Raw genomic sequence first — 17,268 nt, 5'->3', positions numbered from 1 at the left:
AGACGGGGTTTCATTGTTTTAGCCAGGATGGTCTCGATCTCCTGACCTCGTGATCCGCCCACCTCGGCCTCCCAAAGTGCTGGAATTACAGGCGTGAGCCACCGCGCCCGGCCACGACTACTACTATTCTTTCTCTTTCTTCTCCCTGTCCCTCCCCCTCCTCCCTCCCTCCCCCTCCTCCTCCTCGTCCCCCCTCTTCCTCCTCTGCCTTCTTCCCCTCCTCCTTCTCCCTTCTCTTCTTCTTCCTTTTCTTCCTTCTTCCTTTTTCTTTCTTTTTTTCTTTTTTTGAGATGGAGTCTCCTGTGTCGCCCAGGCTGGAGTGCAGTGGCACGATCTCGGCTCACTGCAATCCCTGCCTCCCGGGTTCACGCCATTCTCCTGCCTCAGCCTCCCGAGTAGCTGGGACTGCAGGCGCCCGCCACCACGCTCGGCTAATTTTTTTGTATTTTTGGTAGAGACGGGGTTTCACCGTGTGTTAGCCAGGATGGTGGCAATCTCCTGACCTTGTGATCCGCCCGCCTCGGCCTCCCAAAGTGCTAGGATTACAGGCGTGAGCCACTGCGTCCGGCCTTTTTTTTTTTTTTTTCTTTTTTTCTTTGTTTGAGACAAGGTCTCACTCTGTCGCCCAGGCTGAGAGCAGTGGCGCCACCATGGCTCACTGCAGCCTCACCCTCCCGGGTTTAAGCCATCCTCCTACCTCAGCCTCCTGAGTGGCTGGGACTACAGGGTGCACCACCACACCTGGCTAATTTTTGTATTTTCTGTGGAGACAAGGGGGTCTCGCTATGTTTCCTAAGCTGGTGTTGAACTCCTGGGCTCACGTGATCCTCCCGCCTCGACCTCCCAAAGTGTTGGGATTACGGGCATGAGCCACGGTGCCTGGCCCCACCAGTGTCTGGCTGGAGACATCCTGACAGGGCGAATTCTCCTGCAATGCTGGGTAACCATCATGGTTTGTCCAAATATTGAGTTGAAATCTGTTTCATTTTGCTCACTTGGCTGTTTAGAGCATAAGAAAATAAGATTCTTTGACATGTTTGGAAACAGTGTTTCTGCCCTCCCAATAATGCCCACCACACCCACTTTTTTTCCCTTTAAGCTGAACATCTTTCAGAGGAGAGGGAGCTGAGACTTCTCTCTAGCCTGATCACCCTCTACTGGACATACTCTAACTTGCAATGTCCTTTACAGCTCCCACCACAAAAGCAGAGATTCAGAAAAGTAGGGTTTGGTTTCTCCTCCGAGGAAAGACCACTGTGGACGTGACAGTCTCTCCTCCCCCAGGCCCCCCGTTTCTGTGCCTACTTCTCCTTATGTGATGACATGGAATAATATGTGATGACATGGAACCAGTGCCTACAGCAGGTGGTGGCCTCAGATAGGCAGAGAAAGGAAGGGTCCAGAGGTTTCTGATTTTGCCAAGTGCTCCGTGCTCATTGGTCCCTGGGCATCTGCAGGAGAATGGAATAGTATGTTTCCCTTGGAGGAAAGGCATGCATTGCTGAGCATTTGGAGGAAGGAATTAGAAAGGGGGCTGATCCCAGCTCTTTGGGAGGCTGAGGCAGGCGGATCACCTGAGGTCCAGAGTTCGAGACCATCTTGGCCAACATGGTGAAACCCCATCTCTACTAAAAATAAAAAAAATTAGCCAGGCGTGGTGGTGGGCGCCTGTAATCCCAGCTACTTGGGAGGCTGAGGCAGGAGAATCACTTGAACCCAAGAGGCAGAGGTTGTAGTGAGCCAAGATTGTGCCACTGCACTCCAGCCTGGCGATAGAGCAAGACTCTGTCTCCAAAAAAAAAAAAAAAAAAAGTTAGGGGCTGGGCTAGAAAAAAATTCCTCCAAATCCATGGCTCAGTGGGATAATTTTCTCTTCGTTTTGAGTATGTGGGTCATAGACAAGTATTACTAGTATTTTTTATTCCGTGTGAGGAAGTGTATAAGTGTAGAGCATTTGGTGACCGTATGTCAGGGAAGGGCTGTTTACTTTTGCACCTTTGCCACAGGCCAGCACGGATGGTTCTGGGCGAGGTGAATCTCTGGGAAAAGGGGCCTTTATTGGCAGAGAACTGGTCACTTGAAGCCTGCAGTGGGAGGAGAGGAGAGTTAGAGTCCTGAGTCCACCCACTGTGTACCTGGCTTCAAGGGAAGCTGGTGATTGTTAAAATGAGCCTCTGACAGGCAGCGCATGTTGACAAAGGCCATTAATTTCCTTTTTCAAGGTTGTGCATTGGCAAAACTTGGAATTATTCCCTCAAAGTTTTGATCCTGTAAGTTTAGTCTGTGTTTAGCTCCACTGCACTGTCTGGTGAATACAAACCAAACTGAATCAAATAACCCAGTGCAACCAGCTAACTAACCACCTCCCCAGGTGAAAACTAGGAGGGGCAGGGAAGCGGTGGAAAGAAATGGGTTTGTGGTTTTCTGGTTTGTGGTTTTCTCATTTATATGAGTAGTTGTTATGCTTGAATGTGAAGTTCTTACACTTGAGTGTGAAGGTCACCCCTTCACATTGCATAGTGCAATGCAGATTCTCAGGCCCCGCCATGGAAAGTCTGACAGTGTGTCTAGGCTGTAGCCCCAGAATATGCATTTCTTTTCTTTTTCTTAAAGAGGCAGGTTCTCATTCTGTCACCCAGGCATGTGCAGTGGAATGATAATGGCTCACTGCAGCCTTGACCTCCCAGGTTCAAGTGATCCTCCAGCCTCAGCCTCCTTAGTAGCCACAGGCACATGCCACCATGCCTGGCTAATTAAAAAAAATTTTTTTTTCGTAGAGATGGGGTCTCCCAGTGTTGCACAAACTGGTCTCAAACTCCTTGCCTCAAATGATCCTCCTACCTTAGCCTCCCAAAGTGCTGGGATTATAGGGATGAGCCATGACACCCGGCTGTGAATGTGCATTTTTAATAAATATCCCAGGTGATTGTAATGCAGGTGGTCTGTGGGCCACCCTTTTGAAAGTTATGGGAAGAAATTACCTGGAATGTTTTGCTGGGATGACTTCCTTCTCCAGCTGCATGATACAGATGCCCCTGCTTACGCTCAGCTGCAGGAATCTAGGAAAAGAATAAGTGCAGTTCGGGAAATTGCATATTTTTATTTCTGCTTAATTCAAGCAGAGAGTAGTTAAGCTGAAAGATTTGTTTGGGGCTGTCTTGATGACCAAAGAGGTCAATCCAGTGTTAATAAAGAAGATCAGGCTGGGCGCAGTGGCTCACGCCTGTAATCCCAGCACTTTGGGAGGCCAAGGCAGGTGGATCACGAGGTCAGGAAATAGAGACCATCCTGGCTAACACGGTGAAACCCCCTCTCTACTAAAAATACAAAAAATTAGCTGGGTGTGGTGGCAGGTGCCTGTAGTCCCAGCTACTTGGGAGGCTGAGGCAGGAGAATGGTGTGAACCCGTGAGGCGGAGCTTGCAGTGAGCCGAGATAGCACCACTGCACTCCAGCCTGGGCGACAGAGTGAGACTCCGTCTCAAAAAAAAAAAAGAAGAAAATCATTAATAGTAAGAAATCAGTGGTTAGGAGCTGTCTCCTTAAGGGGCTCCCTTCCCTAGTGTTAGAAAAACTCTGGACCACATGACCCAGTGTGCTGTGTTTCTAATGAAAAAATGGATTACAGCACATGCCACATTCTAAGTGTAGGTATTATTTTGGTAACTTTTTGGTGTGTGTGTGGGGGCACTGGTTTGTGATGTAAAATGTGCTTCTTCCCATGCATCACGGTTAAAACACTGGACAGCATTGCTCTACCCCATAATGACTCTGGGGAGATATTCTGAGTTCCTGCGTTTCTGGGAATTTCCCTGACGTGTGAGTGATATAGACCACATGCTCAGCAGAGTATGGGCTGCAGCGGCAAGAGCTCACAAAACTGATTTCCTCCGCAGACTGGCTGCCCTGCAGCCCAGTGTTAATTTGTTTAAATAAAGATGGAGTAGGCAGGTGAAAGAGATGGATGCCCGTAATAAGATTAAATTAGTGGGAGCTGGCAAGAAGGCATGCTCTTTTTTGGAACTGATAGTGGAGAGATGAGGGAATATCACATTAGAAAAATTGGAGGAGGGCCCTAATTGGAAAGAGGAATCCAGATGCAGGAAATCTGGGTTCTGGTGGGAAGGCTGCCGTGATAATCTAATCAGGATATTGCTGATGTGTAGGGGAAGGCCCCTCTGGGAAGATGCCCTATTTCATTAGAAGAGCACCTTGAGAATGCCTCCTGTTAATGGTTGAACTGTAAAAAAGAATCACAAAACAAAACAAAAACATTCTTTTATTTCTTTCTTGCTCTAGAAATCAACTGATGAGCCTTCTGAGAAAGATGCTCTGCAACCAGGCCGGAACCTGGTGGCAGCCGGCTACGCACTGTATGGCAGTGCCACCATGCTGGTCCTTGCCATGGACTGTGGGGTCAACTGCTTCATGCTGGACCCGGTGAGAGACCTCACAGGAGGCTGGGGGCTTGGCTGGTGTCTGTGAGCAAATGAATGATATGTGTGGGGGATTGGCAGGGGTATGTGGAGGTGGGAGGTGATGCCCATGGAGGGACAGAGATGATGATGTGTGGTGGGGAGGGGACAGGAGACCGAGAGACAGTGTATGCCTCCCGAGCAGACTATGGAGGTGAGAAATGGCATCTCAGAGCACAAGAGGGGGTCTTTGTTCCAATGTGAATTCCTCAGAGCAGCTGTTACTCAAATGACCCAAATGCCTCGAGTCCAGGCAGGCCATAGGGATGATGAAGTGTGCTGGGGAAGGAGGGCCGGGGGGCAAGGGTGGAACTGGGGTGAACTGAAGAGTTCCAGCAATTACAATTGGGAGGAGGGGGCCCGCCTTGCCAAGGCTCCTATTAATGGTTCAAGAAACACTGGATTGTAAAAAACATAATGTTTCTGCATGTGTGCAACACTATGCTGGCCAACTAAAATGCATTTATGGACCGGATGGGGCTGTAGATATTCTGTTTGCCATAAACTGTATCCATCCATTTCTAGCTTTTCTACTTTAGTCACCAAAAGGCTGTTTTCCTGAGATGAATGGGTGTGCCAACTGAAGCAGTGGATGACATTGCTTCTTCAAAAATAGCTCCCACATTTATTCATGTACATTTACACAAACCTTCAGTTAACTGGTGCAGTCTTTGTTTCTTTTTTTTTTTTTTTTCTGAGATGTAGTCTCGCCCTGCCTCCCAGGCTGGAGTGCAGTGGCGTGATCTCGGCTCACTGCAAGCTCTGCCTCTTGGGTTCGAGCGATTCTCCTGCCTCAGCTCCTGAGTAGCTGGGACTACAGGCGCCTGCCACCACACTTGTATTTTTAGTAGAGACGGGGTTTCGCCATGTTGGTCAGGCTGGTAGCGAACTCCTAACTTCAGGTGATCTGCCCGCCTCAGCCTCCCAAAGTGCTGGGATTACAGGCATGAGCCACCATGCCTGGCCAACTTTTTTAACTTTTAGAGATGTCCTCCTATGACATTAGTGAACTATGTGTAAAGTGCTTTTTGCTGGCAAACTGAACCCCAGGAACAGACAGGGAGCAGGAACCTTCTGTGGGAGATAGGCTGCTGGAGGTGAGGCTGGGTCTGTGTGTGGCAGGAAGGCTAACGCCACACAGGCTGCCTTTGTCCCAGGCTGTCAGGGAAGTGGACTTTCACCTCCTTGGAGGCATGGGCACTTAACAAATAAACAAGGGTAGGGTAATAGCACTAGTTAAAGTCTCCAAATGTGGTGACCTGGGTAGGGGTGGGGTGGGGGAGTTAGTGGCAGAACCAGAGCAAAGTTCCACCTGAGCCCAGGATGGAATTTCGGGCACCACTGATGTTTGCTGACTGTGATTTGCCAGACCCTGACTGCTTCCCATTCTTCTGGTGCCTTCTCTTGTTACCTTTGAGTTGGTGGAAGCAGAGAAAACATTAAATCCCTTCTTGTTTACAGATTGCAGGGGAGCATCCCTGTAGGGAAGTTTCTGTGTGTTTGATAGTCTTTTGCCCTCCTCAGTCCTAAATGTTTGGAAGCGCAATGCAGGACTGCTGGGATTTGATTCCAGCCCTTCTGTCTGCGGTGCCTGACGGGGCTGAGCCTCCCGCCAGGGAGGTGCTAAGTGCTTCCTCTTTGTTTGGGTTTGCTGCAAAGCCAGGCTGATGGTTTCTGCTGAAAACACTGCTACAGCTGTACCTGGGTTTCTAGCGGCTTCAACTCTCTGGGAGCTTTTATGTTTTGTCTCCGTACACAGACTTCCCTCCTTTGCACCATGGACAGTCTGGCTGGGCCCTGCGCTCTGCACCCAGCAACTGTTGTGAGATGGCTTTCTTTTCTGTATAGTTTTTTGAAAGACATTTATTTATTTATTTTTCTACCAATGATAAAAGAATATTCTGGTATACTTGTGGTCAAAAATTTTGAAAATATTAAAAAAGGCGTAAAAGTAAGAAAGAAGAATCACTTCCAGTGACACCTTTCAATGGCCATTGTGAATTCTCCCCTCCCTTTCTCCCTGTCTGTCTGGTTTCAACGTACTCCATATGGGTAGGAACCAATTTCTGCTGCGGAATAAATGGCTAGGTAGAGAGGTGTTGGTGGGCCTTTTTTCTTTTCAACTCTTGTGTCAACGTCAAGCCCCTCCTAAATGGGCAGAGCCTCGATCACCCTCTTGCCAAAAACACACAGGAACCCATAACAATCCTCAATCCGGAGCAATAGGACTTCTGCAACACTTTTCCCCCAAATTCAAATCTCCTTTGAAGAGCCTAAAGCTTAAAGCCATAAGCTTAACCCTGGGCTATGTGGGAAGAGGCAGTCTGAGAAAAACTTCACACGCCAGCGAGCAAAGGCCATCGGAAGTTACGTACGCCAGACTCAAAACTCAGGGTTCTACTTTGTTCTATAAGAACGCCCAGAAAGGAGAACTCCCATCAAGGTAGAAATGTAAAGCCGAGAACAGCGCTGAGCACTTGGGTGTAACTCAGGGACTGATCCTGCGGTGGCCCGTCTCTCCTGAGAGCCCACCTCCCGCCTGAACCAACCCTTTTTTCTGTTTGGTAAAGGCATACACATCTTATATTGCTTTGGACACACGGTTTTTACTCTCTTGCAGGCTTAGCAGTTGTTTCACAAGTCTGCTCTCCCTATTTTTGTGTGGTTTCTTTCTTGTTTGACTGAAATCATACGCCAACAAAGTCGAAAGTGTCTGTTATCACCCTGATGGCTTCTGCAGCATTGTCTTGCTTCCCCTCACCCCATTCACAGTTCCCAGAGAGCCTGGCAGGTGTCTCGGGGCCCCAGGATGAGTGGTGCCCGTGCGCCGCGACCCCAGCCCAGCGTAGCCCAGCCCATTGCTCGCCTCATCCAGGCCTGGGGGACCCAATGCGCTCGTCATCTCTCCACCTTTCCTTCCTTGTCTAAAAAGGCCATCGGGGAGTTCATTTTGGTGGACAAGGATGTGAAGATAAAAAAGAAAGGTAAAATCTACAGCCTTAACGAGGGCTACGCCAAGGACTTTGACCCTGCCGTCACTGAGTACATCCAGAGGAAGAAGTTCCCCCCAGTAAGTGAGGGCCTGGGGAGGGTGGTGCAGGTTCTGGGCATCTGGCACCAGAGGCCGTTCTGGAGGCAGGGGCATCCCCCGGAGATGAAAGGGATCCTTGGGATCGAGGGCCTTGGACCTCATGTGGGGCTCCTGAGCAGTGTGGAAATCTGTTGGTTGATGACTTACCCTAAAGGTGAAAGGAAGCAGGGATGGAGTGGATTGGGCTTCTGTCTACACTGAGCCCACGATGAAGTTCTCACCTCAGTACTGGGGACTGGAATTCTCACCCTGAGACATCAAAAATCAGTCTCCATGTCAGCCTTTGCTACTTTCTCTTGGCAGAAGAAAATTAGGATAATAAAGTTAACCAAATGAATGAATTAATGGCAGTAAAACATCTTCCCTTCTGGGGTCCATGGTCCCAGATGGGGTGAAATGTGGTTCCCCCACTCAAATGCCCGTCAAGTGGTGTCTGCCCCTTGCTAGGCCTGCCCGAGGTGCATCTATCAGTTATCTTGAGACCGAGAGTGCCCATCGTGACATCTCCCTAAAGAGGTTACAAGCTAGTGAATATGAAGAGAAGAAATGGCTGTGTGGAGCTTGCTCTATATGGAATATCTGATTTTGTCCTTTCTTTGTTTAAAAGCCATCGATGGCTGCTGTTTGCTAGAGATGAAGCTAAATGTTTGCAGGACGTTCAAGGAGGCCTCAGATCTGCCCCAGGCTCTCTCTCCAGCTTACTCATCTCTCCTTTCATCTTATCCTGGATTCCCCTCCTGCCCCCAAGCTCCGCACACGCACACCCGAGTCCCACAGGCTCCTCCTCCAGGACCATATCCCTCTCCACATTGCTAAGCAGACACTTGTGCAGTTTCCTCTCCTGTAAATTACACACTGCCTCCCACCCCTGCCCGGTTCCTTAGCTTGGTAACAAACTTTCTCAGCCTTTAAGGTGTTACTAAATGGTACAGTTTCTGTAATGCCTGCCTCAGCCCCATAACCCGAATCAACCATACCCTCGTTGGGGCTTCTGTGGGTAATCTGACCTATTGTGAGATGATGAGAGGCTGTCTCCATTTTTCCATTTTCTATTTATTGGGAGCAGGATTCTCATCACATTTTTTAGCACAGCCCCAATACATACCTTGTAGGTGCTCGGTGAATGGATGTGGAATCAAAGAAACTTAGGAGACACCAAGAAAACTCTCTTTCTTATTTTCTGCAATCCTAATTCTTGCGGGTCTTAACTTGCAGGATAATTCAGCTCCTTATGGGGCCCGGTATGTGGGCTCCATGGTGGCTGATGTTCATCGCACTCTGGTCTACGGAGGGATATTTCTGTACCCCGCTAACAAGAAGAGCCCCAATGGAAAGGTAAGGGTGTCCCCTGGAGAGGGAGTGAGGAGCAGATTTCACTTGCAGCCCACGCGATTTAGTTTAGGAAGAAGAAAGGTTTTGCCAGCTATTACGCTCCATGCTAGGTTGCTACGTGTGTCTGTAGCATATTCTTTTGTGGATTAAAGGTAAAGCCAGATGATATCAACTAAAGATAAAAATAGTCTCTTGAGAGCCCTTCCAGTGCTATGGCAAAAGAGAATGAATGGTCAGGACGAGGACTGAAAGTCCTTAGGGCTTCCAGTGGATACAGGGCTTGGCTGGGGCAAAATGAATTCCATTCATAAAGTGAAATGAAACAACCCAGCCTCACTTCCAAGGCAGCGAATCAAATGTGTATCCTCAGTAGAAGTCTTCTTTGGTTGCTTTCAAAAGGTGTAAAACAGAGGTAACTAGTGAGTCAACATCCACTACTTGGAAAACGATACCTTTTAGGGGAGGAAAGAATCTCTGGGGAAACCTAGAGCTTTCAGGTGAGCCGTCACCACCGACTCACTAGTTCAAGCCCACGGTGTTCCCAGCAGGCTGCAGGGTGGCTGCGCTCCCTCACGCTCGCTCAGAGCTGCCCTGCTTTCCTTCTGCCAGGGTGACAGTGTGCTTCCTTCCCAAGTATTGTGTCCTTCTTATGTTTTCCCAGTGGACAGATGGCTTTTTAGGCAGAGTCTTACTCGTCGCCCAGGCTGGAGTGCAGTGGCGCGATCTCAGCTCACTGCAACCTCCGCCTCCTGGGTTCAAGTGATTCTCCTGCCTCAGCATTCTGAGTAGCTGGGATTACAGGTGCCCGCCACCACGCCCGACTAATTTTTATATTTTTAGTAGAGACGGGGTTTCACCATGTTGACCAGGCTGGTCCTGAACTTCTGACCTCAAGTGATCCACCCGCCACAGCCTCCCAAAGTGCTGGGATTACAGGCATGAGCCACCACGCGTGGCTGCCTTTTTTTTTTTTTTTTTTTAATGCAAGAGGAGAACAGGAACAACAGTTCCCTTAAACACAAAACCTGTGTATTTGGATGTATTTGGGTCTGTTTGCAGCACGTGGCATCCAGAATGAAGGCATTTCTATTTACTGAAACCATCATCCAGCTGTAGCTGCCTCGGGCATCTCAACCTGTGTGGCTAGCCTGCTTTCCAGCACTTTTGTCTAACGTCCCCCGAAATTGTTCCTGAACACAAATATTGAGGCTCCTTCTTTTTTTTTGGTTTTTCAAAACTAGCCATGACACCTATGTGGAAATAGACTCAGGAAACACCTGTAGAAAGCTGTCGCTCAGTAGGCAGACTGCATGAAAAGGCATACAATAAAAAAGTTAATATTTAAAAGTGAATGCCAAGACGTATAATACACTGAATTCCAACCCAAAAGCCTTCGGAGAATCGTAAAAGGAATGCACACAGAGTTGCAAACAATATCACACTGTTTGGAGGAGCCGGTCTGCTTTCCAGATGTCTGTAGCCAGACACCACCATGGATTTTTTTTTATTGCTTTTAGAATAGGCGAAGCTCCATCCAACACACACAGAATCACTCATTAAGTCCAATTTCCATGGTATAAAGAGAAGGCAATGATCGCTTCTGCCAAAATGTCATTCTGTCCAGTATGCAGGTGGTCTATCTCACATTTGCATCAGGTAATCTATTGCTGGCACTGGCTTGATGAATGGTTGAATTTAACCAAATGGTTAACTGTTTTGTCTCAGATGCAACCTGGGGTGGGAGGAAACTTTTACAGCCTCACAGGAAGGAAAAATACAGTATTCGTTCCCTTGGAAACTCCCACCAGCTCTGCATGTTTTGCTGCAGAAAAGTCTCTTTTTTATGCAATACCTTCTGATACAAGGAGGCCGCTCCCCGGTCTTGTTTTCCAGCTGAGACTGCTGTACGAATGCAACCCCATGGCCTACGTCATGGAGAAGGCTGGGGGAATGGCCACCACTGGGAAGGAGGCCGTGTTAGATGTCATTCCCACAGACATTCACCAGAGGGCGCCGGTGATCTTGGGGTCCCCCGACGACGTGCTCGAGTTCCTGAAGGTGTATGAGAAGCACTCTGCCCAGTGAGCACCTGCCCTGCCTGCATCCGGAGAATTGCCTCTACCTGGACCTTTTGTCTCACACAGCAGTACCCTGACCTGCTGTGCACCTTACATTCCTAGAGAGCAGAAATAAAAAGCATGACTATTTCCACCATCAAATGCTGTAGAATGCTTGGCACTCCCTAATCAAATGCTGTCTCCATAACACCACTGGTGTTAAGATATATTTTGAGTGGATGGAGGAGAAATAAACTTCTTCCTCCTTAAAAAGAAGTCTCCCTTGCTTTGTGTCAAATAATAATGATGATGACAATAATAACTGCTGATGCATACAACATTAGATAACTCATTTAATCTTCACAATAACCCAATGAATCAGATACTCTGAATAATCCATTTTATAGATGACAAAATGGACGAGGAGAGGTGAAGTAATTGGCTCAAGGCTTCCAGCCGATGAGTGGCAGAGTGGGGACCTGAATGCAGGCAGCCTGGCCACTGTGAGCCAGCATACGGCTTCTCCTTCATGTTGTCCCGTTCAGGCCTGGCCCATCATTCCCCAGCCTTGTTCAGAATTGCAGCTGAGGAACCATGCAGCCTGAACATGGTGACTCACGCCCTTCTAGAAATGGGGGAGCTAATGGCTTAGTGGTGGTACCTGCATGTGACCCTCTGGCCTCCCAAACATGGATGTAACCATCTGAATCCCAAGTGAAAGTTTACTGTTTACCCAGTGGTGATTTTTCTTTTTCTTTCTTTCTTTTTTTTTTTTTTTTTTTTTGAGGCGGAGTCTTACTCTGTCTCCCAGGCTGGAGTGCAGTGGCGCAATCTCGGCTCACTGCAACCTCTGCCTCCTGGGTTCAAGCGATTCTCCTGCCTCAGCCTCCCGAGTAGCTGGGATAACAGGCACCCATCACCACACCCAGCTAATTTTTGTATTTTTAGTAGAGACGGGGTTTCACCATATTGGCCAGGCTGGTCTCAAACTCCTGACCTCATGATCTGCCCGCCTCAGCCTCCCAAAGTGCTGGGATTACAGGTGTGAGCCACTGCGCCCAGCCACCCAGTGGTGATTTTTCTATAAAAGCACGGCACTTAACTCACAAAGCCTAATAGTTCCTACAGTCTAGTTACCATAAGAAAAAGGATTCACTACAAGAACAGGGTTTAAGGAAATGCAATTTGTTGCAAGCAAGCAGGCTTCTCACTAAACTCTCTATAGAAACAGTTTCTCCCTCCGCTAACCCTGGTCTTACTGGACCAGAGTCCAAGATCGTGGCAAGCTCTGTCAGGCACTAAGTAACATCTGTGGCCCTCCTTGAGCTCTAGGTATAAAATGGATCTATCCATATGATTCCACTTGGGAACTGAAAACAGGTGTGTATGTGAATCCTGCTTCTTCCCCTCCAAACACTCCCCATTCATTTCACATTTTCCCAGCAGGAAACTGATCTTGAGCATTGGATCTGCTTCTGCCCACTGACCAGACAGACCCAAAGCCAGTATTTCTCCACTCCAGCTGGGGCTGCCCTCTGGGAAAGTCCCCTGACGCACAAAGCACCTCTTGAGTTTTAAACTTCTTGTAACTCAGCTGGCATCTGGTTCTCAAAGCATGAAGGGAGAGAAATATGGTCTGGGAGCCTTTTCCATATATATATCAGGCTGATATATATATACAGGCTCACGCCTGTAATCCCAGCACTTTGGGAGGCCAAGGCGGGCGGATCACAAGGTCAGGAGATCGAGACCATCCTGGCTAACACAGTGAAACCCCGTCTCTACTAAAAATACAAAAAGTAGCTGGGCGTGGTGGCGGGCGCCTGTAGTCCCAGCTACTCAGGAGGCTGAGGCAGGAGAATGGCGTGAACCCGGGAGGCAGAGCTTGCAGTGAGCCGAGATCACACCACTGCACTGCAGCCTGGGCGACAGAGCAAGACTCGTCTCAAAAAAAAAAAAGGAAAAAAAGAATGAGGGTCTTTGCAGATCTAATTAAAGTAAGGATTAAGATGAGATGAGCCTAGATTACCTACATTAGGATGGGTCCTCCTCTGAAGCCATGCATTTTTGTACAGGTTCATGACATGGCAGGAGCCTGGAGGCCTGAGCCACCGCCCTGTCGATGTCAGCCTGGGACCAGAAGGAGAGACAAACCTTTGCTGTGCTAAGCCGCGGGGATTTCAGGTTTATTTGTTGCTGCACGATAACATACGCTATCCTGACTAAACTAGACCAAGCTTGGCAATATTTTTAACCTCTCTGAGTCTCCCTTTCTTCATTTGCAAAATGTTAATTGTAATATCTATTGTAGTCAAGGCCATTTTCATTGTAGGTAACAGAAACCCATTTATTCTGCTAAAGCAGAAAGGCAATTTGTTGTAAAGCTTCAGGGGACTCTCATGAAACCTAGCACCCACTGCTTTCCTAACCCCGAGGACACACCCTTAGTCCGTCCTGGCATTGTCAGCCAATCCACTGTGTCTCCATGTCTCACACCAAGTTCCCCGGAGAAAAAAACCTGACGTCTTAGCTTGTGTCCAGTTAGCTGCAGCCATAGACCCGGGTCATATAAGACAAACGTGGCCTTGGGTTTTCTTTTTATGGGCAGGGCACGCTTCTCTCTAAGATGGGGATCGTGGGCTGAGCAGATACCCTAAAGGGCCTGCCGTGCTGGAAGCAGAAATGCTGAGGTTTCATGAAAGAGCGTTTGTTGAGATCACTGGAGACGGGGCATGGAAGGCATTCTAACAGAGTTTTGCTAACAGAGAATATGCTCTCAGCTAGTACTGTACAGTCACAGCCCAGATCCTAGACTTCAGGTGGGGGCCCCGCCCTATGAACTGCCCTAAGACTGCCTTACTGTTCAGAGACTCTGTTTGTCCTTACTACTTCTGCCCAGGCCTGCGAAGGCCTTTCACCAAGCACAGCAAGCCCATAAATAGCTCTGTGATCACCAATGCATCAGTGGCGCTGAAAAAAGCGTGAGCTGGACGCTGCCCCCCCTTCCTCTGGGCCTTCCAGATGCCCCGTGTGTCCACGCTGTTGTGTGCCCTGAAAGAACTTTGGCATTTGCTGAAAGGTCACCAGCTGCAATTTCAGATCATGTAGGTAACTCGAACTTCCAACATTTAAATGTAGCTGAAAGGGGCATGACAGCTGCACAGGTGCCAGCCTGGGCTGGAGGGTGGCAGAAATAGCAGGCCCTCCCTTGGATCCCTTTACGGGGGGAGCTGAATTATACATGGCACTGGCCAATCCCCCTCCCTCCTGATCCCCAAATTATCCAGGCTTCTGCTCATCCTTGACACCCACAGTGCCGGACAACCGGCGCCTCTCCAGAGATCTGCTCATAACACTGGCTTGTTTGTTTCACTTCCAATCTGTTGTGAACAGATATGTTAATAAAACATAATAAGCCCAGCGCAGTGGCTCACGCCTGTAATCCCAGCACTTTGGGAGGCCAAGACAGGCGTATCACCTGAGGTCAGGAGTTTGAGACCAGCCTGCCCAATATGGTGAAACCCCATCTCTACTAAAAATACAAAAGGTAGCCAGGCATGGTGGTGCGTGCCTGTAGTCCCAGCTACTCAAGAGCTGAGGCGGGAGAATCACTTGAACCTGGAAGATGGAGGTTGCAGTGAGCCGAGATCGTGCCACGGCACTCCAGTCTGGGCAACACAGCGAGACTCTGTCTCAAAAAACAAAACAAAAAAACAAAAAGCATAATAAAAATAATTACAGGAGTGGCCAATAAGCACCTGCTCAACATCATTAATCATTAGGAAGATGCAACTACTCTAAGCCACAGTGAGATACCACCTCACACCCATTGGGATGGTTACTGTAAAAACAAACAAACAGAAAATAACAAGTGCTGGCAATAAGGTGGAGACCCTGGGACCCTTGCTCACTGCTGGGGAGTGTGAAATGGTGCAGCCGCTGTGGAAAATGGTGCAGCGGTTCCTCCAGAAATTAGACAGACAATTACCATATGATCCTGCAGGTCCACCTCTGGGCACATCCCCGAGAGAATCAAAAGCAGGGCCTTGAACAGATGTTTGCACGCTGTGCTCATGGCAGCATTACTCACACTAGCCCAGAGGTGGAGGCAACCCAAGCGGCCATAGAGGATGAATGGGTGAACAGACTGTGGTGTGTCCATACCAGGGAATGCTGTTGAGCCTCAGAGAGGAGGGAACTCTGACCCATGCCACAGCATGTGGGGATGGTGAGGACATTGTGCTGAGTGAAATAAGCCAGTCGCAGCAGGACAGATACTGTATGGTCTATGAGGGACCCAGTGTAGCCAAATTCATAGAGACAGCAGAATGGCGGGTGCCAGGGACTAGGTGTTGGGAGGGGGAATGGGGAGTTCTTGTTTAATGGGTACAGAATTTCAGTTTGCAAAATTTGAAATTGGGATTATGACTATAATCGGGGTCTAGAACTGTTCTATCATGCAAACCCCCATTGCCCTGTCCCCTCCCCACACCCCTACCCCTGGCAGCCATGAGAGTTATCTGTCCCCACAGGTTTGCATTCTGGAGAGTCCCCTACAAATGGAATGAGACTGTAGATACTCGCTGGAGACCACTGCTGTCACTCAGCACAATGCCTCTGAGACTCGCCTAAGTGCCACACGTGACACTAGTGTTTGTGTTGTTAATAGTATTCCATTGTGGCCGGGCGCAGTGGCTCATGCCTGTAATCCCAGCACTTTGGGAGGCCGAGGCGGACGGATCACGAGGTCAGGAGATTGAGACCATCTTGGCTAATACGGTGAAATCCCGTCTCTACTAAAAATACAAAAACAAAATTAGCTGGGCGTGGTGGCAGGCGCCTGTTGTCCCAGCTACTCAGGAGGCTGAGGCAGGAGAATGGCGTGAACCCGGGAGGCCGAGATCATGCCACTGCACCCCAGCCTGGGCAACAGAGCGAGACTCCGCCTCAAAAAAAAATAGTATTCCATTGTATGGCTCTCCCAGTGTGTTTACCCATTCACTGTTAAGGAGATTTTGGGTGTTTGCAGTTTCTAGTTTAACTAGAACTGCTATAAACATCTGTGTGTGGGTTTTTGTGTGAATACACATTTTCAGCATTGTTTTGCGCCATCACAGGGGAAACCTTCTTTTTTTTGGTTTTGAGATGGAGTCTCGCTCTGTCGCCCAGGCTGGAGTGCAGTGGCACAATATCAGCTCACTGCGAGCTCTGCCTCCTGGGTTCACGCCATTCTCCTGCCTCAGCCTCCCAAGTAGCTGGGACTACAGGTGCCCGCCACCATGCCCGGCTAATTTTTTTCTGTGTTTTTAGTAGAGATGCATGTTAGCCAGGATGGTCTCGATCTCCTGACCTCGTGATCTGCCTGCTTCAGCCTCCCAAAGTGCTGGGATTACAGGTGTGAGCCACCGTGCCCAGCCGGAGACCTTCTTAATCAGATAACATTAGCTTCAAAACGAAACCTGAAAACTAATCAACCAGGCCTCCGTCTTCACCCTGCAGTCATTTACTGGACCAGAACTTGGAAGATCCAGCCACTCTGTTTCTGTAATGATGTCAAAGGAATCATCACTGGTTTCCCCATGTGAAAGGCAAAGCTTATTTGTTAATGGCAACGTGACGTGTTAGGATCAAGGAAAGGTCCATTCCGCAGTTTTCACAATTCCCAGAGCTCTTGGGAAAGGAAGAGTTTTCCAAGTTTGATCCTCATGATATCAAAATTAAAATGTTCTTACCCAAAAGATGATAACTCCTGTTATTAGCTTATTATTATTATTAAACTGATACTGAGTGTCAGACGGGGTGAACAGATTAATACAAAGTGGCATCTCTATTTAGATGAGTCTTTCATTAAACAGGAACACACAGAGTAAAACACACTGGAATGGCCCTTTCTCCAGCTTCCAATAGGGAAGTTGGATTGATTATTATGTTGGCAGTGGAGCACCTTCCAGAAGAAACATGAGCTAGAAATGACACCCAAGTCTTTACCTTACCCTTGGCAACTGACAGAAGTGAAGCCATTGCAGAAGGCTCTCTTGCTAATAACTTTTTTCCCCAGCATATTTCTCAATGTGACAGTATTGTTCTGAATGATGAAGGCAACCACTTTTCATTTGGATTCAGAAATACTTGGAAACAGTGATAATGTGTCTTTTCTTTTCTTCTTCTTCTTCTTTTTTTTTTTTTTTTTTTGAGATGGAGTCTCACTCTGTTGCCCAGGCTGGAGTGCAATGGTGCGATCTCGGCTCGCTGCAACCTCCGCCTCCCAGGTTCAAGCAATTCTCCTGCCTCAGCCTCCCAAGGAGCTAAGACTA

The 17,268-nt window shown here is 48.4% G+C and overlaps 1 protein-coding gene across 3 annotated transcripts in view; it reads left to right on the top strand.

Moving 5' to 3' along the window:
• Positions 1 to 11,227, top strand: part of FBP1 (fructose-bisphosphatase 1) — a 37,243-nt gene extending 26,016 nt beyond the window's left edge. For 2 of the 3 annotated variants that reach the window (XM_019034179.4, XM_019034178.4), the window contains 4 exons: positions 4,299 to 4,439; positions 7,407 to 7,544; positions 8,781 to 8,900; positions 10,791 to 11,227. In XM_019034179.4, the coding sequence (XP_018889724.1) occupies positions 4,299 to 4,439; positions 7,407 to 7,544; positions 8,781 to 8,900; positions 10,791 to 10,982 (591 nt within the window). In that variant the 3' untranslated portion in view covers positions 10,983 to 11,227. The remainder of the gene's footprint in view (positions 1 to 4,298; positions 4,440 to 7,406; positions 7,545 to 8,780; positions 8,901 to 10,790) is intronic. The other variant, XM_055349982.2, reaches the window with a different exon arrangement.
• The last annotated feature ends 6,041 nt before the right edge of the window (positions 11,228 to 17,268 follow it).

Source organism: Gorilla gorilla, chromosome 13, assembly GCF_029281585.2.
Source record: "Gorilla gorilla gorilla isolate KB3781 chromosome 13, NHGRI_mGorGor1-v2.1_pri, whole genome shotgun sequence".
In the NCBI taxonomy this organism is placed as follows: domain Eukaryota; kingdom Metazoa; phylum Chordata; class Mammalia; order Primates; family Hominidae; genus Gorilla; species Gorilla gorilla.
The sequence above is the reverse complement of the archived record's forward strand: the minus strand, read 5'-3'. Positions and strand labels throughout refer to the sequence as shown.